At 35.3% G+C, this 26,658-nt stretch overlaps 1 protein-coding gene across 2 annotated transcripts in view; it reads left to right on the top strand.

The window, feature by feature from the left end:
• The window catches only part of TDRD3 (tudor domain containing 3), a 109,758-nt gene that overhangs the window by 70,908 nt on the left and 12,192 nt on the right, over positions 1-26,658 (top strand). For both annotated transcript variants that reach the window (XM_075046099.1, XM_075046100.1), the window contains exons 11-12: positions 10,878-11,716; positions 13,675-13,800. In XM_075046099.1, coding sequence (XP_074902200.1) covers positions 10,878-11,716; positions 13,675-13,800 — 965 coding nt within the window. The remainder of the gene's footprint in view (positions 1-10,877; positions 11,717-13,674; positions 13,801-26,658) is intronic.

Genomic DNA, 26,658 nt, shown 5'->3' with positions numbered 1-26,658 from the left:
TATGGCTGGCTTTATGAAATGTGGCTAGTTGTAGTTTGAACATTTGTATCATGAGTCTTCACTGTATGTCAGGAATTTAAAATATTTAAAGCAAATACCTTTCAAATACACAACCATTCTGCATTAGCTGATACAATTTTGTAAACTGTTCAGGTAATGAATATAATCAGATTTTCAAAAGCCTGTGTACGGAATTATGCTTAAGAGAGATCTTTTGGCATCTCATTGTGCTTACTGAAGACACTTTAGATTTTTACAGTGAACAGAAATGGAAACAGTGGTAGTGTTTTTTCTCTCACATTACAAACCTTGATTTTTCTTTGGGCAAGTTTTGTGCTTATGTTGAGAAATTAGAGAAGGCTTTTATGTGTGACAAAGACATTTCAAGGAAAAATAATAGAAATAATCCCTGTGGGATATACGCCTTTCTTATTGTCAGTAATTGTATAGTAAGTAAGTAATAGTAATTTACTATTGTGAATTGTGAAATGAGCGAATTCCTTCTTTAAAAATGATATTACTGATTGATAGTGTTTGCTTAGGGGGACTTTTCTGATCCTTTGGGTTTAGTACATGTATTGTTAAGGGAGAAGCCGCTGCCCGAGCATTCACACACCGATCAGGAGTCACGGGCACTGCGCCGGAGACTGTAAGTGCTTGGACTGGAGTCCCTTTGCAGCGGGCGACTCCAGGGAGCCGACGGGTGACCGTTCAGACCCCTCACACACTCAACACTCACTCACTCACAGACACACTCACTCAGCTGTGGGTGCTGCCTCTTCCCTCGGGCTCAACCTTACATTCCCCAAAGCAGAATCTCTAATCAAGGCCTTCAACATAAAAAGTGTAATTTAGTCTGTCTGTGCAGCTCGTGTTTAAACAGCTCGGGCTGGGTGCCTCTGGTGAGGGACCCCAACCACCAAATTATACCCTTACCATCGAAGTTCCTGCCCCTCACACCACAGTCTGGTCCAATAGTGATATTCAGGTTTGGGGTCACCTTCTCTCTCACTGGGTCCTTTCTCTGATCTCTAGGCAGGTTCTTTCCTGGTTTTTAGGCTAGTTGTTACTATATCTCCTTTTCCTGGCTTAAACTGGCTCTGGGGCTTTCTGAGTCTCCTTATGCCTTCAATCAGAGAATAGGTCAACGTTAAGCAAAAGCATTAAGCAGTCTAGGAGTTCCGCTTTGTCATGAACAACTACTTTTAAGCAGCTAAACAAAGTCCTTAAAGCCCTCCAAAACATATTAACAGCCTCTATAATTTATATACACTCCTCTGCTATTGTAGCCTCACAGTCTTATTGCATTATTGCCATGTGCTGTTTACATCACGTTCAGGTGTGGTCCGCGTGCTTGTGTAGCTCCTCTTTGCCACCTTCCACAACAGTATGTAGCCAACATACTGTAGGGTAATAAAGCATAGTGTTATGCAAGTAGAAAAAACAGTTATATTAGCATATATACTTACATTTCTAATCTTCAATATTGTGTTTTAAACATAAATATACTTTGCTTTTGTGTATTTTTTTCCTTCTTAAATAAAAATAAAAAGATTCCGTAAATGTTGTAAGAAGAAAAACATAATTCTATGAAAACTTTATAAAGGCTTTGTACTCCTTCAGTTGCCAAAAGTTGTGGCATATTTCCTAACATGACACACAGGGGTTTTGGTTTTGTGGTTTTTTTAACGCTATGTTGTTGGTTTTTTTAGCATTATCTGAATGACCAGTACATGCTCTGGTGTAGTATTCCTGAGTCATGCTTTTCTGAAAGAAGAACTTGTTAGCATTTTTGAAGAGTTCAGAAAGTGTTCTGATTATTTTCTGATTTTTTTTTTTTTTTATTTCTGCCTTTTTTCCTTCTGAAGAAATAATAATACATGTTCTTGTACTTCCTGTTATTTGGAAGTCACGGGACTTTAAAGTGGTTGCCCAGTTTCATTTTGTTAGTTTTTATTTTCTTTACTGAATGTGTCTAGCCCATAGGATTCTGCCTCTGTTTCTATGCCAGGTTTTATTTTTATCTTGCAGAGCCAACTTCAGATGGATTTTTTAAGAAATATATAGGCATATGCTGAATTGCAGGCTTTTTGTTTCTTTAAAACTGCTTTTTTTTCTTTGTCAAGTTTGAGAAAACCTGTGCAGTCTGATGAATTGAAACACATCTTAAAAATAATTTATTGAAAGTGTTATTTTTCTGCCATTTTTATGCCTCTGTGGTTGAAAATAATCTCATTTAAATTCTTAGTTATTAGCTGTCTTAAGTTCCATGGAAACTAAGATGACGTGAGTGTTAACAGTGTTTGCAGAGTGATGATGTATCTGCAGAGATTATACTTACCACTATGAACTCTTTCATCATGAAGTCTGCATCCAAGTGTTTGCAGAAAACAGGATATATATTACCAGCACCTTTTTCATTTCATTCAATCCTGTCAGTTGTTAGCAGTAGAGGCGTATAGTTCTCTCTTAGTATTAGAAAAGTAGTGGTCAGAAATGAAAGGCACATCGGGGAAATTGCTAGAAACAACTCAAATATGTAATTTATATAGCCAAGAGTAAGATCTCTTCATTGATTTTTTTCTGCACAGTGATTGTACTAAGGAGGGCCCTGGCAAGCAGGTTTTTCTGCATTTATATGTAGCATAGTACAGTCTCCACTGAATACAAAAGAAGATTGATTGTTCTGCAGTATTTCTGGTCCCTTGCTGTCCCATATGGTCTCTAAAATCCCAGTTTGTTTTTTAGATGTTCAGAGAGATGGCCTTTATATAGGGATAGTGGTTTTAAATAAATGAGCACACCCCTACTATTAAACTAATGCATATGATCAGGAGCATGTGATTACCTGGAATGGCCATATTTATCATTATCGCAAGCATTGGGCTTCTCTATGCTTCAGACAGATTGTAATTTCTTCTAATTGACTGAGAGTCTATGCAGAAGCAAAAACAAAAGGCAATTTTGCTGATCTGAGGTAAGTATTTTTAAATTCTGTGCCATGCCATGTTTTCTTCAAAAATGGCTTATGTGATCTGGAGAGAAAGTGTCTGGAGAGAATTGTTTCTTTTCAAGTACAGAGAGGAGCGATTTGCTTTTCTCTGTGCATCCCTTCTTGTTTTTCTTATCTAGTGTTTCTAATTGCACCTGAAACCTCAGTACTGTTGAGAATTTCTAAATTCACTTCTGGATTTGCAGTAACCAGGCTAGTTGGTTCTGTTTGTGAACAGGAACTGCAGAACAGTTGTCTAATTTAATATCTTTGATTTGGTACCTTTTCATAGTTGGATTTAGACCAAGTAGAAAAACATCTATGAATTGAAATACCTTTGTATTTTTTTTAGGAGGTACTTCTCTTCCTTTTTAGAGTTAAGACAGCACATTAAGCTTTTTGTTGTTTGTTTGTCATTGTTAGGGTTTTTTTTAAAAGTACAAATTAGTTATAAGACAGTAACATGTTAGTCTTTTGCCCTGTAAGTGGTGTCTTGTGAGGTTTTTTTTGCATTTCATCTCCTTTTTTCAGAGTTAATGAAATATTGTTTTAAGTAATTAGAGCTGTCAAAAGTTTTAAATACCTGACTCCATAATCTGCTAGTTCTTTAATTGTAAAACATAGCATATAGTAAACATACTTTATTTAAATGAAATGCAAAGAATTAAAACAAACCAACCCATCGTTTTATACTACATATTTATTTGTTTATTTTTAGCTGTGGATGGTAGGTGACACCTATGAAAATATTTCTGTGTTGAAATTAAGCAGTTTGAGTTTTGGTTGGCAAGAGGAACCTGCTGACTGTGAGAGATAACAAAAATAGTAGACAAAATTGCTGTCAACTAGCTGCATTTGCTTGCACTTGGATTATTTCTGCTACTGAACACAAAGATTTTTCCATTAATCATCTTCTTATTTTTTTTTTGTTATGAGGAACAATTCATCCATCTTTGCCAACTTAAATAAGTAAACACAAGGATTATCAGGGAGAACAAAACTGTGCCAGAAACTCTGACTGTAGAATTAAGAAATAATGGACAAAATGCTGAGAACCAGGCATGTTTCAGATACTTTCTCTCTCTTCGGTTCTTAGGGACTGAGAATAGGCTGGTGCTTCCATCTGCTCAGTATCGAAAGCCCCAAAAGCTTTTGGCAGACATCTACATCTTTGTAAGACTCAAGCAAAGATTAACCCTTTCATAATTATTTATTTAAATGGGGTAAGAAACATAATGATGGTTTTGGTTAGAGCATTGACCCAGGATGTAGAAGGCCAAAATCTTTTCAGTTTCAGACTGCGCAGAATTGCCTCTTCAGTCCTCCCAAGAGACAGGCTGTGCTTGGGGTGGACATTTCATGCTCTTCTGTTAAACTGAACCTCCTGTGCAAGAAACTACAACATTAATGGGGTCACAGAAAAAGCAAGTGAGAGGTAGCATGTCTGTGTAGTCTGTTAACAGGGCCACTTCAGGAGAAGGGAAAAGTCATAGGCTGTAGTCTTCTGTTTCTTGCTCCAACAGTTAGGCTGTGACTGAAATACAAATTTAGACATGCAGTTTTGATTTAAAGATGGTGAATTAATTCTACTCCAAGGTTAATTGTTTCAGCAATTAAAGATCAGCATTTAAAAAAAAGAATTTTCCATTTCTAATCTCAGTTTCTATACTCAGTTTCTAACTGCTGCATAATATTATGTCTTTCTTGCCATATAAAGAGTGATCAAAATTTGCTTTCCTAGTAGCTATTTATAAGACGTAATTGACCTGTATTTTATCCATCAGCTGTGTTAGCTGTGTGGATTGAGCTTTCCTAGCCTTTCATCAAAGACTTTTTTCCAGACTGCTTTATCTCTTTTCTCAACAAACTCATTTGTCAGTATTCTTCTTCAAATATGCATTCCATAATTACAGTGCATACTCTTGTAGTGGTTTGAATGATGCTGTGTAACATCAGTATCATGTGGACTCTTGCCTCCGCTCACTCTGCATCTGAGCGTCTCGCCTAATTTAGCTGCAGTTACCCTTATGTTTGCTGCCACCAGTGTTGTCTGCAGGAGATAAGTGATGAAAGAGGTACTGACTATGTAGGAGGGTTTGCAAACAGTTAACTTTGATGGACGTTTTCTTACCGTTTCATATTAACTCTTAAAAATAGGACTTTAGTGGAAAGTGATTATTTATCACAAGCAGAAGGTTACACACCCAAACTCTTAGGGACCCAGTCCCAGAGATCTCCAAAGGGACAGACAGGGCATTTCTGTGCTTTCCGATTCGAATTTCTGTCCTCCTACTTAACTGTTAATGCTTGAGGTAAACCAGGATGTGTAATGTATGGGTTTTTTTTGTTTTGTTTTTCTATGGTAACATATACTTTGGACAATTTGGGGCTAGTATATCTTGTCTAATTTCAACAGTCTTTTTCTTGTTTTAGTTCATTATGCTTTATATATTACCAAAATAAGTTAAAGGTTTGAGATACGTTGGTAATGCAGTAGAATATAATTAAACATCATTTGTTTTATTTCCTGGTCACACAATTTATTTGAATATTTGGGGGTGAGGGAACTTGGGTGGAAAAAAAGAGTCTGACTTTTTGGAGTTAAAGGGAATTTGTAACCTTTGGAATTTACCACTTAGTAGCTGTGTTTTCAACAAACACGGTGCCTTATTGACAGTAAGAGATCCAAATTGCAAAATAGTTGTTTATTATGCAGCTTTACTTCTGAAATTTGATCTTCAGTCACTGTTAATTGTGAATATCAAGAAAATAAAACTTACTTTTGTTGTAGTGTTATGTTAGCATTGGTGACATGTTAGGAGACTTGTATTTTTATTTTGTCAATAACTTCTCTTTAAATATGAGAGAAAAATACAGTGAATTTTATACACTTAGAGAGTAATAAGAAAATTACCAATTTTTGTTTCAGTCCTTTTATCCTGTAAGTTAAAGTTTGTAGTGTATACAATTGCAGAATGTTTTGGGGCTTTTTTTGCCACTTTATTATTATCATCATCCTCCTCAGCTTGTATTTATTTTATTTCAACAGAAACATGAACTCAAGTTCCAGTTCCTCAGCGTTACTACATTTCAGAAAGAAAGATATTGATATTTATGTAACTTGACAAAGCTCTTGAGTAGCTGGAATTTTACTCCATGACAGGAAATGTGTGCAAATGTATCATTAATTTCCTTCTAATTTTTTAATCTTTTGGCCAGTTCAAGATAGAACATGCCCTGGGGGCAGCTGTCTCAAAGACATGCTTCAATAAAGTTGCGTAAAACCATAACTTAAGTTGGAAGGAGAAACCCAAATCATTGCCACCGGTGTGGAAAGGGCTACTGTCTTTGAGTTTAACCACATTATTAAACATGATAAAATTCACAAACTACAACTTAAATTCCATTGTGCATGGGGCAGTGCTTTTTAAATTGTGTTGGCTGGGATTTCCAATTGCAGCAGGTCCTGCTGGTTTCTGGTAAGCAAGGGAATGTGTTTGGTTCTGTACGGTCTTCTTGGGTCATCACATACAAAAGCTAAAATGAGTAAAAAAACTGAGTGATGGTTTCAAACTGAGAAACACTATTCGTCATCTTAAAACTACCCAATAGATGACAAGAGCCTTGTTGTTAATTTTGAAATAGATTTTTTCCAGGCCGCATTCCCAAATGTCCGATTACAGTGATGATGACTGGGCTGATACATCTGGTTGTTTGAGAGAGTAGTGTACCAAATCTTCTTGTCAAATGCCAAATTAATATTTGTTTGTTACTGCCCCATAGGAACTGTTACTTTTCTGGGAACATTAGCTAATACTTTGTTGGAGGTGAGGCAAGAAGAAGTAGAAGCAAGGAACAGCAGCTGCAGTGGACAATCTGTGAATAACAGACCTCATTGCTTAACTTTTTCTATAGAAGCAGCTTTAGATTCCCTTTAGTTTTTTGGTGATCAGGCCAGACAGCACAAATTCATGAAGAACCTGTAATATTCTCATCCCTAGGCTTTTTTCATTGGTGACGCTTTACAAAGAAATATTTACTGTCATTTGGCAGTTTCTGTTTGTGAATGGGTTGTGCTTGAACATTAAACAATCAGTTAGCGTGTTCTGCTCATTCAAAGCTGTTGCATATGATGTGGTCCCCTCAGAAGCTTTTAGGACAACAACTGCATCTTTGTAGAATACATCAGTTAACTAGGTTTTGCATATCTTAAGGTTAGAGTAGAAAAATGTCAGGTGTTGTGTGAGCAGCTTTTGCATGTCACAGTAAATAGACCTAGAAGAAAAATGCTTATGTTCACTGTGTTGAAATTCTCTGGTCTCTTTCTATGCTAACACAGTATTATTTAAATTCTCCCATAATATTTCAAAAAAACCCTGTAACTGAAAGTTCCAACACACTCTAAAGTCAGCTTGTTGCTTTTGTATCATGATCACATTATGTTGGGTAGAAATTATTTGATCATCCAATAGTCCTACTTTGGCAACTGATAGATTAGAAATTTGTTGTTGTTAAGTAGATCTGCAACAAATTGCCTTTTCTATTAACGTACTGCTAAAATTTCTGTTGCTTGAAGAAAGGAGATAATAGGAGTTCTTCCTAACAACTTAGTTCTAGGTGGAGCTATTCATGCCAATGTTTAAATGTGTTGCTATTTTTTCTTAGCAGTTACTCTGTTTTAAATATTCATGGAATAGCGGGTTATAACTCTAAAGTCCTATTTTACAGGTAATTCTTGTTAAGTAAACAAGCAGCATTTGAGTTCTGAATTATTTCTTTCTAGATTTTCTAGATTAATATTGCCTTTCTAAAGACAGAAAATATTGTCTCACATGAGAATGCTTGTAACTTTTTATTGGAAAGCAGGTCAAAGAGGTGGAAGAAGGGTAGAATGAGAAGATCTCTGCAGCTGTGCGATGGAAGTAGGTTGCTTGGAGATCTAGTATATGCAGATTTTTTGGCGTCTAGTAAAACTAGTTATTTTCATTAAGGTGCCTAGACAGTAGCTAAAATTACTTATTACATGCTATGAAATTGAATAGAAATTTCAGTGAATCTTTTCCAATTATAGAATAATATGTATATGTTTCAGTTTTCCCTCAAGGCTTTAACTAAATTATTATAACTGCTCTGCATGCTTTGGGGATAAGTCTTGCAGTTGTATAGAGTCCTTGTATGTACTAGATGCTGTCTGAGGTGACTACCCATTTCAGCCCAGAAAATGTTTCTTCATTTAGAAAAAGGTCAAAGGACAGCAGCCCTCAAGAGGAACCATTTAAATTCTAAGTCAATCCTAAAATCCTGCCAACTAGCAAAATATTAGCATGCCCAATCTAGTCTTTAGCCCATTTTTACTTTTACCATTGGAACAACTTTCCCCTGTGCAAGTGACTTTGTTTAATGAATTTCATGTTACAGATTATTAAATAAGATGATTTATAATGAGGTATTTTAGAATTTATACACATTTTTCTTTAATGGGGTATACAAGGCAGTAAACATTCAGAGGTCATCAAACAGTTCAGTCATTTCATGTGTAGTTAACATTAGGGATAGACATGAGAGTGTAGGTTGGGAATAGGAAGAGTGGAAGCCCAAGGATTTTACTACCAGAGGAGATGAGGTATAAATTAAGAATGTCATGAAGGAAGACTGTTAATTAATTAGGAAGATAAACCTTTCTAGACAACAGGAAATCTAGAAGATTGTTATGTATTATACAGAAGTGGGAAAGTGTAATGAAGATGCTTACAGAAAAGTTACAGACATAAAACAAAGACAGCCAGTATTTTCATGTTCCATTTGTAAAGGAGAGATAAAGAGGTACTTTTAGACTTGAAGGATTTCATCTTAAAAAAATAAAAAAATAAAAAAATGAAGTGTTACAAGATTTTTTTAAAAAAAGAGTATTTATGAAACTCTTGGTTCTTTCTGAGTAGTATGTATTTACATATTCATGCATTAAAAAACATTGGTTTCAAAGTAATAAATTTTGCAGTAAAATGTGGTTTTTATCAAGATTACAATCAAGCTAAGCCTCATGTATGCTTATGTCACTTTAAAAAAAAACCCAAACTAGGTCATTTTAGTCAAACCTTTTTGACTTCTAAAAGTTAGGGTAAATCAAGTGTATGTAAAAATGAAACTAGTTTCATGTTAGCCAATTTAGTCAATTAAATTGAAAAAGATTCTGTGAGCTATTAATAATAATATGATGCAAGGAAGTTTTTTTTTTTTTTTTTTTTTTAAAAAAAAAGCTAAAATTTACATTTTAATTTTAACTCTCACCATGTGGCAAGTAACTATGAAAAGTGATACATTTGTTGTCAGGTGTCAGCATTCATTGTTTCTAGTGGTAACATGTAAACTGGAGTTCTTAGTTTTTCCTCCCCGTAGGAGTGTGTTCAGGGCCAGGCAGCACAGAGCCTGAGCGCGTACTCCCACCAGGCACAATACATCTGTGGCCAACTGCCATGGATGGACACGGGCAAGCAAATGACACCTTTGCAGGCACAAAATTGCTCATATAAACATGAATCACTCTAATGGGTTTATGCTTTCCCTTTCGATCAGGTTCAAAGTCTGTTAGCAGCCCTCATACCCAGCCACCCACATGCACATGGGTCTCTCCTGGCCCCTAGACCCTTGACCTCTGGTACCCACCTCAGACGCCTCTTGTCCAACTTGCTGGCCAGTACAACCCGAAGTTCGCAGGAGGGTTGCACAAGTGTACTCACGTAGGTCTGTCCAGTATATGAGCCCAGACCTGCGGTCTCCCTGGTAGATGGCCTTCAGACCTGTGGTCTCTCCAGTGTTCAGCTGCCAGGTCTTTCTTGTCCCACTTATCAGCTTATCCTGTCTCAGGTTCGCCAGCAGGTTTAAAAACATTTCCCCTCATGCACAGAATAAAGAACTTAATCACACAGAAGATTTTTAGAAACTAATTTGATAAGGAGGTGGGACAGGCTACAGTGATCACTTGGACAATTTGGCCTGGCAAGTGTATTGACCAGCAGCCTGCTTGCTTGCAACTGTCCTGTTTAATCTCATTCCTTCTTTATTTTCTCATGCTTATTCCTCCTGGATTAATCTTGATCTTTCCTCTCCTTTGGTTCTTCACGTAAACATCCCATTAAAATTCCATTTCTGCCTGAAAAGAATATAATTCCATAAAAAGTTTCACGGATCCCCACAATTCCCCTTCTCCGGAGCATCCCATAGCAAGTTTGCTCTTCCTCCTGAGATCCATGATCATCTTGTTTTTCTTCTCATCAGTTAGTTCTGGTTAAATCTCTTAAAGGTAATGCTTGAGCAGTTCCTGTTACGGCTCATTGATCAGGGTCTCCAGAGTTGTCGGCTTTGTTACTATTCCCGTTATCTACGGTTTGTCAGCTGTGTTCATTTTATCACTTCTATTTCTTGCCTTTGTCTTTTATGCTGAATAGCTGTTAACAAGTTATTTTTACAGAAAGTTTTAATTCAGTTTAAAAGTTTTCCTTTTTTCTTCTCGTTTTCCTCCCTCTTCCTTTCTCCATGTTGGAATTCTATTTTTCTGTCTTAAATGGCTGTTATTCAAGTGAGTTACTGATGTCCATAGGGAGAAATGAGTAACCTCCTGGAAATTATGCCCAGCTTTTCTCATACTGGTAGGTGGTTCGGTTCTAAGTACAGCCCAGAGTAGTGTATGTTTTCCAATAACTAGGAATTACCATTCAAATGTCTCTGCTAAATTTTCTGTGTACCATTTAATTTCTGTATCACAAAGGTAAATACTGCATACTTTTCGAAATGATACTGTTGCTTTGCCAGTTAGGGTCTGAAACACTATTTCTAAAATACATTTGTGTGGATATGTTAATAATTGAAATAATTTTTTTCTTTGTAGAACCAAAATTGCAATTTCAGCCACCACATCAAGTACAGCACAAAGTTATGAATACAGAACAGAATGGCATCAAAGAGAATCATTCAAGACACATTTCTCGCAATGACATGAGACAACCAAGGAATGAGAAACCCCCTCGTTTTCAAAGGGATATTCAAAATTCAAGGCAGGCTTTGGAAAGTGGTGGCTTACCAAGAAACAGAGGTCCTGAAAGGCACAACTCTTTAGAACATTGGACAGATGAAAAAAATAAAAGTGACAGACATTATCCTAGAAATGATAGGCCAAAGGATTTGGGTTATTCCATAGCCACTCACCAGAGTGATATTACTTTCAAAAAAAGGGATAACAATATGCAAAACAGAGTAGGAAAAGGGGTGTCTTTCACAGAATTCAAGGAGAACTCTGCTGTTCAAGATACTACAGACAACAATAACCAGAAACGTGGGAAAAGGGAAAACCAAATACATAATTCTGAAAATTTTTGTGATAGGAAGGCACGAACAATAAGTAGTGAAGCCTTTATGGTAAAAAGTGAGCAACATTTTGGTGTTAACAATGATTACCAAAATCCTGGTAGAACTGATAATTTTAATGCTGTACCAAATGGAGATACTGAGCATCATCAGAAAGGAAGACGAGTAGGACCTATCAAATCATCAGGACCCACTACAATCCCGTGTTTTGATGATAAAATGTTGTATTACAACACTGGTCCCAAAAGGAGATCTGGGCCCATCAAACCAGAGAAAATATTAGAACCATCGATTCACATGGAATATGGAAAAAGTTGGAGACCAGGGGATGAATGTTTCGCTCTTTATTGGGAAGACAACAAGGTATGTCTTTGTCAAATGAGAAGTACCTCAAATTGTACCTTTATTGTTTTCTTACGTACATGTGGGAGATATAGCATGCTAGCGCAGAGACACAGGCTTCGTTCATAGGTGCGTAGTGTGCTGCTTGGCTAGCTTCTTGTTCTATTTTTTTTATTATTTATGAGAAATGTCTCTTGTATTCATTGCATGAAACTTTAAATGCTTAAATTAAGTCATCTTGACGGTGATTGTTTCTCTCATTTAGGTGGACTTTAGGATGACTAAGCTCCTAACTGAAGCATTTGACTTAAGTGCTGATAATTTGAAAGGACGAATATGGAGCTAGGTGCCCGTATTCTTTCCAAGGAACAAGAAACAGGATGCTGTGCTATCTAGAATAGTCTGTAATGGTAGATGTGTAATGCCTTTTTCTAGAATAAGTCAGCATGCAACCTTTACTAGTGTAAGGGAAGACGAGAGTCTGCAGGAATGGGGCTGTTTGAAATAAAAGAGGGAGTTTTTCAAACGTTACAGAAAGGAAACAGCAAATGGCTTATTTTTTATTATCACTAGTAGACTATTAACTGAAGAATTTGTGCAACAAATAAGTTATGCTGCATGATGGTTTTTGGTTTACTGATTTTTAAAATTTAAATACTTCCTCTTCAGCTGTTTTTCCTATTAATAAGATTTCTCTTGCAGCAAGTCACTTTCCTTTCATCTTCTCCTTTGCTAAAAAAGTTTTTGATTATTTTCTTTGAATTTTTTATTACCTGTTCAGGAGTTTTCTGTCACTCTTCTTGGGTAGTTTCTTCAGGTTTTGACCCTTTCTGATAGTCTGAGAACTACCTTAGATATTATTGTTCTTTGAATAGGTTTTATTCCCACCATTTTCTGTCTTTTTGTTGTTGGTGGTTATTTTTTGTTATTTATTTAAGGTTTTTTCCTTTTTTTGTCTTTTTTTTTTTTACAGGAATTAGATAGTGTTAGCTCAGCAGCATAACTTTATTTTTGTCTCTTTTGTTTGTATGACTAAAACATGGTAAGGCATGCAAAATTTTTGGTAGTGGCAACTTATAGTGAGTTGACTCTCAGAAATAGGAATATGTAGCTTGGGTGGATGGATTAGTGAAATATAATGGAATATTATGGAATTGTTTCCTATTTTGAGAAGCATATTTGCATTACTAGGAGATGAGTTTTCGTAATTCTGGAAAGCATGGAACTTGCAAAATAAGTAGGTAGGAGGTAATCCCAGACTGTTACCTGAAGAGTATTCATCACATTAGAGGGTTTTTTTCTGAGGGTTATTAGTTTGTTAGGTAGTTACAATGAATGCTGCCGCTCACATTGAGGACAATTTTAGAATGCATTGATAAAATACATACTGAGCTTAACCACATTAGGAGGCAGTGATTTCTTTGTGTTCAGTAAGATAAAAGTGATTGAATATCTTGAAGAAAGCTGATCTGTGTTTGCATAATTGTCAAAAAATCAAGTTTTGTGTTGAGAAAAAGGACTTTCTGAAGGGACAGTTTTATCTTATTTCTATCATATTATGTATTAAAATAGTTATATATTAGTATGTACAGCATATGTAGCTTATAGGCATGGATAGATGTATTTTAAGAAGTCTTACAGTTACACTTCTCTGTATACAACAGCATTTCTGTTAGTGATGAATTTGTTATGCTTTCAGAGAAATGAAAACAAGTCTTTTAAATGTTCAGTCTAATTCCATAAGCTGCATATTTTCTTAATGAGTATTCTAAATACATTTTACCATGTCCTTGCAGTCTATCATGTTGAAGGTTAATATATTCGGTTTAATAGCTGGTACAAATCTTATTCAAAAAATAATACTGACTAAGACTAAAAATATATATATACACATATATACACACACACGTATTTATGTGTTAAACTGTTTGTGATAATTCAGGTAGTATTTTATGACCTTTGAAAATTTCTCTTTTAAGTTCTACCGGGCAGAAATTGAAGCTCTCCATTCTTCTGGGACAACTGCAGTTGTTAAATTCTGTGATTATGGAAATTATGAAGAGGTACTTCTCAGCAACATCAGGCCTGTTCATGCAGACACATGGGTATGTGATAACAAATTGTATTAAAAAATACAAACTACATAGTCTGTACAAAATATGTAACCCTTCAGAAACTAATGCCTACTCATGCAAAGAGTGCTAATTGCATGTGTAGAAAAATAGTTAAGTGAATACATGAACAAAATCTCAACTTTTAGTTGTCTATATGAAACTTCATAAAAGTGTATTATCATATGGTATTCTTCCTGTATAATAAATTTCAATTGTATTGTTTGAAAATAATTGACCTGTCAGCCAAACAGTTTTATGCATATTTTCTCTCTAAGAGTTGTTGCTTACTCTATTAAACACAGTTTTCTGTACGTTGTATGTTGTTCTGTAAAGGTTAGGAAACAGTCTTTTAAAATACATATTCTGAAGGTTTTTACTACGTGTGTATGTATGGCTAAAAATAGATATCTGTATCACTTTATTTTGTATCACGATTTTATTCTTATTTCAATGATTTCTTCTTTGCCAAATATTGTGGTGGAGGTGTATGCCTCAAAATCTGTTTTATAAGGTTTAGAATGTATTAGCCTTATGGAAGTTGGAAATTTCAAAAGACTTTATTTGTGAATGTCATGGAAATAGAGGTACATTTTGATTTAAAAAAAAAAACCACAGGAGTGCACAATTCTTTGCTGTTTACTCTTACTAGAAAAAGCTGCACAAAAAGTATTCGTATTTGTATATTGATTCCTTAATGATGAGTTGACTGTGCTTATTTTAATTTCTTAACTGTGGGTCATACAGCCATGTTACTACTGTTGCAGAGGCTGAACAGTCAAGTACTGTTTCCTGCCAGTGGTCTTTTAACTTGTGGTGTTGCCTGTAGATCTCAGCTGCCCTTATGGCCTCTGAGATATCCTTTTCGTACTTAAAAAGATATCTGAAGCTCTTCTCAGCTGATTCACTGCTGTTTCAGTGAAAATTTACCCCCCCCCCCTTTTTTTTCCTTCTTTTTATCCCGTTAACTGAACTGTAAGGTGCTAGTTTCTTACTGTATGATTGTACTTATTTTGACCCTTTTTCTGGGTTAATAATCATCCTTTTCTTTGTGCTTTTGATTACAATCTTGAGTGGCTTTTATTTTACTTTAACCCTCTGAAAGTTAGCTCTCGCAGTCTAAGAACTTGGCCTGGTGTTAAGACTGAGTTGATCTAGTAGTGAGGCAGTGGTTATTCTTCCTGCCTCTTCCGCCTATGTCTGACCACATGTTCTTCCTCCTCCCTCTCCTCCCATCTTGGATCATCAGTCACGTAGCCACAGGATGAGTCGAATGAGATAGACCACTTTTTTGTTCCCCCCAGGTTGGTTTGGTTTTTTTTCAGAGTTAGTTTGTTAAAGCTGACACAAGATGGTGGGACAATGGATGGAGAAGCAATTCTGCCATTGAAGTAGCATAGTCCTAACATCATGCTGCATCCTGATCTAGTCATTGAGGCTTCCTCAGTTGTTACTGGGGAGAAATAAGGATTTTCCAGGGATTTCCAGTCCATTCAGGAATGGCAGATACCTTTCTCAAGGTTCTTTTTTCTCTCAAGAGAGCCTAGGTGAATGGCATAAACTCAAACAACTAAATTTATATCATTATAGTTATATAAGATAAATGCCAACCAACATCTTCACAGTAAACAAAATTTTTATGGTTTCTTTCCAAGGTTTTACTGTGTTGTTTCTAAAAAGTCCTTGCACCGATAGGATTTTTGCAGAAAGTTGATTAGGACCTTGCTTTTCACTTTTTTGTATTTGGATGCTAACTCTAGTCCTTATTATGCATTTGCAGTTCTTAATCACCCATTGGAGTCATGCTCTGATACTCAGGTTTGTCTTATAAGCTGAACACTGTTGGTCACTTTTCTTTGTCTCAGTGTTCATATTAATATTTCAATCTAGAAAGCACACACAAATGCAAAATGAATTCCTCATGCTGCTTAATACTTAATTCTTTATCATAAGATTTAAGTAACTTTGTGATACTTCCTCTTTACAAGAGAACAAAACATTTTAAACTGACTTCAATAATTACTTTTCTTTCACTGATCATTATTATCAGGAAGAATGAACTTGTTTTATTAGAATTGTTATGCTGAGTTTTATTTCAGTCTTTCCAGGTGATTTCCAGATAGCTAAGTCTTTCTTAGCCATCTGTACTGAAGACTTGTTACTAATGTAGAAATATACTGTACGTGAGTTCTGATGTCCTAATATTGCCAGTTTTTCAGACTCGTTTTTTGAAAGAGTTGTTGGTATTTAGAAAAGATTTAGTGAATTGAATTAAAGGCATAAATTTAGTCTGTATGTTAGAATCAATTATTCTTTACTGTTTTCTCCAGCACATTTTTTGGTAGTCATGTGCTGAATTCAAATTTTTTTTCCAACAAATATAAATTGGTGAAAGTATACTACTGGGAGGAAGGAAAAAAATAAAGAAAAAAAAAAAGACAAAAAGTTGCTCAAATAGTGACTTGAAAAAACAGCCAAAATATCACAGTGACCTTATTTTGATGACATGACCTATTGCTTAAGCACCTGAGGTTCTGGTCTACTTTTGGCAACTTTCATAATTATCAAAAATAGTAAATTAATGGAAATTGTTTACATTGTTAGTAGGTTTAAAATAAATTTTGCGTCATCCCCTGCTAGTTAACATTCTGCTCTCTATTCCTGCTGTCTAATACTGAACTGTACTGCATTAGTACAAGTTTTGTGGGTTTGGTGGTTTTTGTTTGGGTTTTGTTGTTGTTGTTTGATTTTTTTTTTTATTTATTTTTTTTTTTTCCTTGACTGTAGATCGAACCTGCCTGATATTCTCAGGATACATTGTGCTTTCCACTTTAATGGAAACAGTGTTACTAGATGATCTTAAGACTCCTTGATAATTGATTGTATACTGTCCATCACCCAGTTTGCCCTGAGTCCTTGTAAGTTTTCAGTCCCTCTGACATGTAACATGCTGCTATTTATCTTTCTGATGGCTAGAACTGTAGAAGATAAAGCTTTGTTTTATATAAGATAAATCAAAAACCTAGTGGGGAATTTTTTTTTTCCAATAATCACATATGATACCCATATAAATATATGTAAGAACACTAAAATGGTTTGGGTTTTTTTCCCTTAGTGCTTGCAAAATATGTCTTAGGTATGCAATTCATAGATATTTTTAATAATAAAATTACTTTTGGATTCCACTGTTTTAGAGTTCTTCTAAGTACTTGTATGTAACACTACAATACTGTATCCTTCTATTTCCCTCAATGTAGCAGGGGTCACTTAATGAAAATATTATAATCCCAATGAAAAAATTCACTGAAAAGCCATTGTAGAAATAAGAACTGCTTGTTTTTCTTGTAAAATATATAAGATTACACTAATAACTGAAAAGCATGGAGCGTTAAGGGCCTTCCTGACTCACTTAATAGTTTGTTCTGTGGAAAAAAAAAATTAAATAAAGGCAAGATAATACTTTAAACTTCAAGTCTTAATTTTATTCTCTAACTTGCAGGTTTTTTTTTTCCTTAATAAATTCTGAAAACGTGTAGCCTAAGTGCTTACCTTGTAACAATTTTCCCCAAAGCCTAGTACTGGCTTTCCTTTTTCCATTCTGCATTTCCCTGGTCATGTGACAGGCCTTGTTCCTCCATTTATACTACGATTACCCTTCTTTTTTTTTTTTTTTTTTTTTTTTTTAATTATATGAAAGAAATAAAGATTGTAGTCTTCCCACCTGTATATGTTATGGCCTTATTCTGATGGCTCTCAAAACAAGCTGGAATTCATATGAACTCTTTGCTTACAATAATTCACTTAAAAATGCTAGTATGAAGTGAAGTCTGTAGTTTAGCGTAGTTTCCAGTTCCTGTATCTTGCACTGTATTTCTGCCTAAAGAGGTAAGAAGGCAAAAATTATTATTAAGGTATGTATAATCCTAGTTCTTGTATAATTTGTTTTGTTCCGTGGAGACTGAAAATGCACTTTGCAGCTTTCCTCAAGTCATTCCTTCAGTAAAGAATGAGTTGAGGAAAGAAAATAGCAAAGGGTCTTGGATTACAGTTAATTCATGCCAGCAGACATTTGAGAGCTCAAATTTGGTAATGTTGTGTCTTGTACCTCACGGAGCTCTAAGAGCTTCTACAGGTGTTGAATTATATTAAATAAAACTGTAATTCAGGGCTTCCCCTGCTTCAGGTAAGTAAAGAAGTAAACTCCTGTGAGTTTTCTGAAGGTGTTCGAACCTCTCTCCAGCAATGTAAAGAGCAACGCTGAAAACCACTAAATGGTAAAGGCTTACAGCCACCTCTTTAAGCTGGAGAAAACTTTTTGCCTATCTGTTTTATCAAGGTTTTGAACTCATTCCAGTGTCTTGATTTACAGCAGGCAAACACTTACATGAAGAAGTGGGTGCCATTTCTTTATGGCTCTTTGGCGTGGACAGCCTTGGCGTCACACCGTGATCTTTTTGTGTTGTGTGTCAAGCAGGAAGGCTTTCCCATTGAATAGTTAAGTAGGTGCAGTAGATAAATGTGTCTTGGCTGGATCGCTTATCTAGCTTCTGTCCTCACTGACTATACTAAAACCAAGGCTGTTAAAAGATAATTGTACAGCCTACTACCAGTTCTAAGATTGCTGTAGAAAAAATGTCCCTAAATAGTTGCATCAGACAAGAATTTGATGGCTTTAGTTCTTTGACTTGTGTACTGTTAGGAGAATCTGTAGAATAATTTTACAGTTCATAATTACTCATTGACTAAATGAATTAAGTGAAGGCAGAGCTTTTTGGACTACCCTTCTTCCTGAGTGGTGGTGCATATTTAATTAATTTTAATCTAAAAAGTTACTAGTGTGGATTTAGTTTCCACAAAAGGCTGTCTTTCTGCTTCATTAAAACACTTCAGATTTAGGCAGTTATTTTGTTGGGATGTGTCTCATTTTCCATCTCACCAATATGTGGTGCTTTCAGTTGCCTCTGTCTTGCCAGGCTGAAAAATTACTTTTCGTAGTCCATCCTAAACTTTTTTTAAATTTTCTTATCAGAGACTTTTTTTACTTACTGGAAATGTTGCCTTAAATTCCATCACATCTTTTGCAGAGCGTTGTCATACATGCCTTTACCTAGAATTAACCTTCAGGTTCTGTCAGGATAATTCTTTATGTAATTTATTTCCCCAGCCTTCTTTTAAGAGGCAGTATTTAGAGACAAGTGTTGTGCAGAGCATTTATCCTGATAAACTACTAGTAAGTATTTTTCTTTAGCAGCTCTGTCCTCTGAGAAACTACATAGTTTTTCAGACTTCAGCTTGGTGTATCCATGTTGGAATACAGACAGATGATCACAACTTAACTATTCCTCTGAAAGTTACTGGCCCTTAGCTGAAATGTAATAACTGACATTTAAAGGTGGTTAAGGAACTGCATTTTACTTTTTAATAAACTAAAAGCAGTCAAATTTCAGTCGAGAGGAGATAGTTTATACTAAGCGGGCATAAAATAATGGCTTTCAATTTTCTGTCTGTATCATTAAGCATTGCAAAATATGTTTGAGTCTTCTGCTTGAGCATTTCATATTCATCAGACTTTGAAATATCGTTGCAAATTATTGCCAGCTGTACAAATCAGATTAAGGACACATTCTTCTTGGCATTTGTAGTTATTGAAAAAAGTGGTGACAGTTAAAGCAGGATACTTGGAGCATTACACTGTTCTCCCTCCCCACACCCCCTTGTTATTAAATATAATTGCATATGACGATGATTCATTATTTGGAGACTGCATATGGGCTTCTTAGGTTGTTTATTTTGAGAGGGACTGTTCCTCACTTAAACACCTTCCTTTAAAGTGACTTGCAATTTTGTTTTGTGGTAGCATAACTTAACCTGTTTTAAGTACTGTGTTTGATCCTGTTGTCATGTGATGAAAGTTCTTCAGATTCTTGTTTTGAGACTTCTGAAGGATTTTATGTTCTGATTTCTCTGTATTGCATGTGTTGAGAGTTGAACTTGTTGCATGTGTAAAAGAAGTTTGATGTGTAGAAATGTCTGGACTATTCCTGCCATCACCATTTCTCTTCTGATTTCCCTCTCTCCTTCACATTTCAGTGTTGTGAGTTTGTCCATATTTAATAGATTAATTCAAAGGATTTTAATTAAAGAGGAAACTGGAGTAATAGGTGTAGTATTCCTCACTGGTTGCTTTCTAGGGAAGAGAGACATGATACTGTTGGCTTGGTATTGAAGAAGAAAAGCTATGACAAACCTGATTTGTAGTGGGGTATGTGTTTATGATTCCCGATCTTACTCCTCCTTATATATACAGCGCCTGTTGAATAGACACGTTGTTTAATGTACTGAAGTTTCTTTGTACAGGGATGGTTAACGTCTGGAATTCTTGAGTTTATTTTCCTTGTTTGACTTGCAAGTGTTATCAGTAATAATATCTGTAAACAAGAAATCTTCTAGAATGTAAGAGCTAAAAAAAAAAAAAAAGTTGACTGTGAAGGCAATTTTTTGCAGAAAGGTGATTTGTTTTTTCTTCCTAAATGTTAAAGCACATGAAATTACTCCTTTTGGTTTTGTTTGTTTGGGTTTTTTTGGGGGGTGGGGGGTGGGTTGTGGGTTTTGGTTTGGTTTTGGTGGTTGGGGTTTTTTTTGAGACGTGTTTTTCTGCTTCTGTTGGCTTATTTTTGTAGAGTAAATTTTGTAAGGTTTGTAACAATGACAAGGACTCTACTCATGGTTTATTTTCTTCATATTAATAATGTCATTTGCAGGTTTCTTTCATGTCCCAAGAGAGACAATTATAGACTACTATTAAATGAGCGCATGTGGATGTCTGAGCTAGACATAATTGTTCACATTGTCAAAGAATAGCAGCAATTAATCAGATTTTCTCAGAATACCTTTAAAGAGCATAAACAGAAGAGGAAATGTTTTGGTCTTGACATCTTTCCTACAAAATTTGCATGCCTTCTCAGAACTTGGTTGATATATCTAGATTTTTCAAAGTTTTAGAGTAGTATTTGCTTCAACCATATGCAAAGCATTTAATATATTTGCTATGTTAGTTAAGATGCATTTATTTATAAGTGTAAAACTTGACTAATTATTCTAATTTACTGGGGGTTGGTAGAGTGTCAAAGATTTTGACATTAATTCCATAATCCTTTTGAAAATTAAGTGTGATGTTGAAGAGCTCTTTGCCAAAGCAGAATGCCTATTTCTCTAATGAGAGCAAGAGTTAGTTAACAAGAAAGCTATAAATATGTGATGGCTATGTAGAGGGGTTTTTTTCAATGTTTTGTGCATTTATTGTGTATGGCCAACATACCGAACATCAAAACATCATAGGATCTTCTAACTTGGGACATGTTATCATGCAGGAGGACATCAGGGAATATCTCCATTGCTCAGAAAGATTGTTCCAGATTCTCCTATGCTTATCTAGCACATTTATTGGTGGTCTTTTCTTTTTGTTTTTGTTCTTTCATTACCCTATATTCGCTAAGTATTTCCATTACTACCTAGTTGGAAATGTTACTTCTGACTTCTTACTGGAAATCTTGAGAGCTTATTTTATGCAGATTCATTTCAGTAGATAGGAAATACTTTGCAGAAAAGGTTTGTGTAGTTATGTCATAGTATCCTGTTTACTTTCTTAATTTGTTCCTTGTGTTGATCTGTTTCCTGATCTGGGCATTTTTGTTGTTTCCCCATGTTGTATTTGCTCATATAGGACTTCTACCGTGGGTCACATGGCATATAGGAGAAAATGAAAACAGTGGTGTTTAGCTGTTGCAGTAATCTTTGTTCCTTTCCTGACAGAGCTCCCTCAGTGTACTTTTTCACTCTAGGACAGTGATGATGAACCTTCTTGAGTGCTAAGGCTGAAAGTAGAATTTTACAAGATGTTGGATGCAGACTTGGTGGGGCTTCTCTTCTTGTTTGCTTTCCTTCTTCGCCCATGCCAGTCTCGCTTCTTTTCCCTGTGCACATAATCAGCCTCCTTTTGATGTCTGACACCCGTTAGGTTACGTCAACAGTCCTCACTGCTGGGCATTGTGAGGCCCAGCCATTGGAAATTGCATCAGAAGTCATAGAATTCCATCATTGCTGTCCAGGAAGAGGAGAGGAGTTGAGTCCCCAGTGAGAGAGTTGAGTCTCCCATGAGTTCCAGGCCAGTTAAAGGAGGGAGCTACTCAACAAAGGTTGATCTCTCCACTTAGAAAAGGACTTCCTTCCATATCAAGGAGAGAAACTCTTTTTTTTATGGGGCTATTCTGAGGTGCTTCGTGGGCAGTTTCACTTTTAAGACTTTCTTAAATTGCTGTGTGCCTGCACCACCTGTAAGCAGTTTGTTTTGTTTTGTTTTATTTTAATTAGGAGTTGGGATATATTTTTTTGTTTAAAATTTTTCTTTATATTTCCTTAAATACCTTTTACTACACTCAAAAAATTTTTGTGCAGTTGGTCATTCACAGGTGAAATAACGTAGATGTTTATTTACTGGATATACACAATGTGTGTTTGACTTTGAGGATTTGTATGCCAAATTTTGTCATGGGTGGGTGTGTGCACACAGCATTCTGTTTCACCTAAAATGTCACCAAAACTCACTGCTTTCCTGTTTAGGTTTTGATAATGGTTTCGTGACCTAACAGCAAAGCATTAGATAATTTATCACAGTATCACTTAGCATTTCCTTTCTGAAATTTTTGTTGGCAGAATTTTCTGATTACATACTAAAATAAGTCCAGCAATACAGCAAATACTTTTTTTTTCCCCGTGCATGGAAGTGTATGGTTTTGCTTACGAGTGTACTTAGTGCAAAGAAACTGAATGCTGATTTTTATTTTTTTTTTCAAGTCTATGCAAGTATTCTGTTTCGCTGTGTGTTTAGGACTGCGTCTGTATTACCAGCGTAAACTAGACATTTCCAAAGGTCTTCATTCAACTTGATGTTCTGAAAAACTGGATTAATACTTTTATTTATTCAAAAACAACAAAATGTTGGGGAGAGGAAAGGGCTGACAGTTAGTTGTATGTGGGAGGAGGGATGGAGATGGACCCTTAATTTGCTGCTCTTTTCCGAAAACTGGCACAATTACTCCTTAGAGTAACATTACTCCTTATGGCACATAACTCCTCATGGTGGTTACTGTTACTGATTTCATGCTGTTAAATTTATGTGTTTTGTTGAAAATGCTGCTACTTCCAGTTTGTGGCCGCCTTCTTGCTGAATTGAGAAAACTCGATCTGTCATCTGGTTGAGTGTTATTTATATAGCAGATCTCACTTCATTGTATCTACTTGTCTTTTAGAAATTATTGAAAATAAACCTTTAAATATTTATAGGTTGATACTGATACTACTCAATGTGAAGAAGCTTTTACTAATAGAAGGGATGTGGTGTGAATGGCTTAAATATGTATTTTTAAGGAACTTCTGAAATTAATTACTTTTTTCTGTATTGAGAACATAGTAACAACTTGCAGGAGAGTATGTTTGTTTGAAGCACAAACCTCACAGAAGAGTTGCACGTTTATTTTAATATGTGCCACAGGGAGCGACTGCAAATATGAATAACCTGTGCAATACCCTTAAGGGGAACAGATAAGCTAGCAAAATGTCTGTGGGATAATCATGCCCCAGGCTTACATTATCCTAGTTTTATGGAAATGTAATTGGAATGTAGTTGTTTAGAAAACAAATGAGTGCTTTGTTTTCAGAGTTGAAGAAAAGCAATGAAGTACAAAGAAATGTCTGATTCCAAGTTAACTGTTACGTTGCTTTTAGTGGTCTCAGATTTAAGTTTGTAATTCTTTCCTTGTCCATCCATCTGTTTTCCATTTCTTGATGTTTTTGTGAAGAATCTAGAAATTTTCTGTCACTTGGTATCTAATGTTTATTGCTTCTCTCAAAACGCAGGATGTTTATTGTTTTAACGGAATCATTTAAAAATGAGCTGTGTTTGAAGCTTGGTTGTTTTTGTCACAGCTTCCAGTTTTCAGCAGAGGAAAAATGAGATAAATCTAATTAAAAATGTGAATAGTGTATATCCATTTTTTTCAGGGTTACTGAATCATTTATTATAAATTTAGTATCTTTAATAAGGCTTTAGTTGATAAATTGCTGGCCCTGAAGAATGCTTTGTAGAATTTTACAAAAACTGGCCAAGAAAATGTAAAATTATTTGACTTCAGATGTTTGGATAGTGAAAGCCAACAGAAAAGACTTATTAATTTATTTCTGATGCTAAAGAAAAGACTGGTTGGGGAAGGATCATCTTGAAATTTTCATTTTGAAAATGAAAAAGCAACAGATGTTATGGTGTAGCTCCATATCAGCTAGTTTTACATACCATAGTTAGGAACACATTTACTTCTGGCTGGTGTGTGTTCAGTGGAGACAAAGACATACCATTATGAGGATCAGTTCCTTTTTCTAAGTGTAAATAAGGGAAACAAATGGTTTGTATATGTTTTGGTGGTTTTGTTGGGTTTTTTAAATGGTATTACAGCAAGTTAAATTGTCAGTAACTTTTGAATCTGACTACTCCTGCATTAGGGAAACCATTAACTGAGTTTCTCTGTTGCGTAAAAGGCTTTGTACTGAGCTTTAAAGTGGAATGTAGTGTTTTATTTGTATAATACATCAAAATCTCATACAATTTGAGAAACACTAGAAGAGAGAAGGATGGCACTAGTATAGTAGGTTAAAATGTTATGTAAATGGGTAGGAATTATTCTGGCTGCATATAGAATGGCAACAAACAATAATTGTATAGTTACAGTTTAAAGTCTCGGGAGTTTTAGTAAATCATACAATACCATACAGCAAGTCAATTGCTATTTCTGTCACCACTGTCTTATATTGGACAGTATAATATAATATTTTACTGTAGTGAAGCTAAAGCTAAAAGTTTCAACAAAGCTATTGATGGCTTTGATGTAAAAGTCAAATCAGAGTTACATATGGAGAACTATACATGTATGTCATCTGCACTAATTATCTAATGCTTGTAATGTTACATATGTAGTTAGATGCTTATGGGATTGTGACTTTCAAGTAGGAGAAGGACATGTATACTCTCTAAATCCTTTACAGTTGTTTATCCTGTTTATCCTTTATAGGCAGAGAATAGTGCCAATGTATCAATGCAGTCGGTAAGAAATATCTTTGAAGTCCTATATAGTCCCTACTGCCGATGGATTTGAGCTTCCTTATTGGAAGTGGCCAAAGTCAAATTTCCTCAGGCATGTACTATTAGAAAAAATTTAAAATTATATTTAATTCAAAGTTCTTCATAAAATTTACTTTAAAATGAAAATCTTTTCTTTTTGATCAGACCTTATAGATGCTTACCAATTCAAGATAAAAGTATTGCTTTAAAAAAAAAATCCATTTAGACAATAAGGCCAAACATTTCCAATGTATGTGATCCTTTCATTTTCTTCCTGTTTTGTTGTTTATTGTTGTTGGTTTAGAAAAATGCAACTGTTTCCATACATTACAGTAGATCCTGGTTAGTCTATTGATTAAATATCCTGTAGTTCACTAACTTGATCATTGTATCCAGAAGCAAACACTGAAACAGTATTTCTCAATGTGAGAGAGAAAAATTTGAAAAAGCATGTGTAAACATTTTCTTTCTATTTGGGGATTTTTGTTTTGCATTTATTTGAATAATTTAAAGATGTATTCTTGGTGTTCTATAGGTTTTCTATATGCTTTTCTAAGAATAGTCTAAATATCAAGAATTTTCTCATCCAAACTGGAAGTGCTTATTTTAGCTCTTTCTTTGTCACCTCAGTAAAATATATCTGGATACCTAGAAATACGTATATGGAGAAAGACAGAGATAGAGACAATGGGAGAGGATGAAAGAAAGAATGTAGCTTGAATGTCATTGTTCTGGTTTTGTGAGTTAGAAAATGCATGAATTTTTTCCCTTTCATTCATTATTCAAGAATGAGGAAATACCTGATTCTTTATTTTTGAATTGTCTTTGGCTTCCTCTCACTTTATTTTCACAAGTGCCATGTAATGTTACCAGTTCTATTAGAAGTTAATGGGTTTGGTCTTTAGGATAGTTTAAAGCTAATTAGAAATCTGGACAATATTTTAAGTTCTAATTTTGCTTACAATCCATGCAATTATTTTAAATTTAAAAAACTATCATGCTGTTTAAGTTTTAAAAAATCGGAGCAGGTCATGTTTACTAAGAGAAGTAAAACCATAAAACGTAGAACCAATGAACTCTATACTGTAAAAATGTTTCTGCATTAGAAGGATATGGATGATAGTGGGGGTTAACTTAAAAATGAAAAAGTCCTGAGTAGGTTTTGTTTTAACTCTCTGTGTTTAAATAGTAACTTGGGGACTGCTCTCTGCCATGCACGCACACAGACATGCACACACTCTGATAAGAAGCTGTAAGTTCCACTTCAGCTCATGAGTCATTATCCTCCTCAGAGATAACTTTTAATTGTTCTTAATTAATTGCTTCTAATGTCAAAATCTGTTTCACACACCCGTAACATTTGAATGAGGGCAATCTAATTGCACATTCCATAAGATTATTTTAATGGGAAAAGAATTTGAGTGATTTAGGAGTATGATTTCATGGACTGAACTGATGACCAGCTGTCAGCTCTGAGAGAAGGAAGCAGTTCTTCCTCCCTAATCCTGAACATCCTGCCTTTTGAACCTGCATTAGTTAAAGGCTGCAGCTCTACATCTGAGCAAGACAGGGAAAGGAAAAGTGGAAAGAAGAGTGATGAAAAAGGTGCAGGTGAAGAGAAAGGAAAACAGTTTCAGCAGTAGCAAGACATTACGTTGATGGAACTGTCTATGGCACTACAG

Source organism: Buteo buteo, chromosome 14, assembly GCF_964188355.1.
Source record: "Buteo buteo chromosome 14, bButBut1.hap1.1, whole genome shotgun sequence".
Lineage (NCBI taxonomy): Eukaryota > Metazoa > Chordata > Aves > Accipitriformes > Accipitridae > Buteo > Buteo buteo.
Note: the sequence above shows the minus strand (reverse complement) of the source record. Positions and strands in the feature narration are given on the sequence as shown.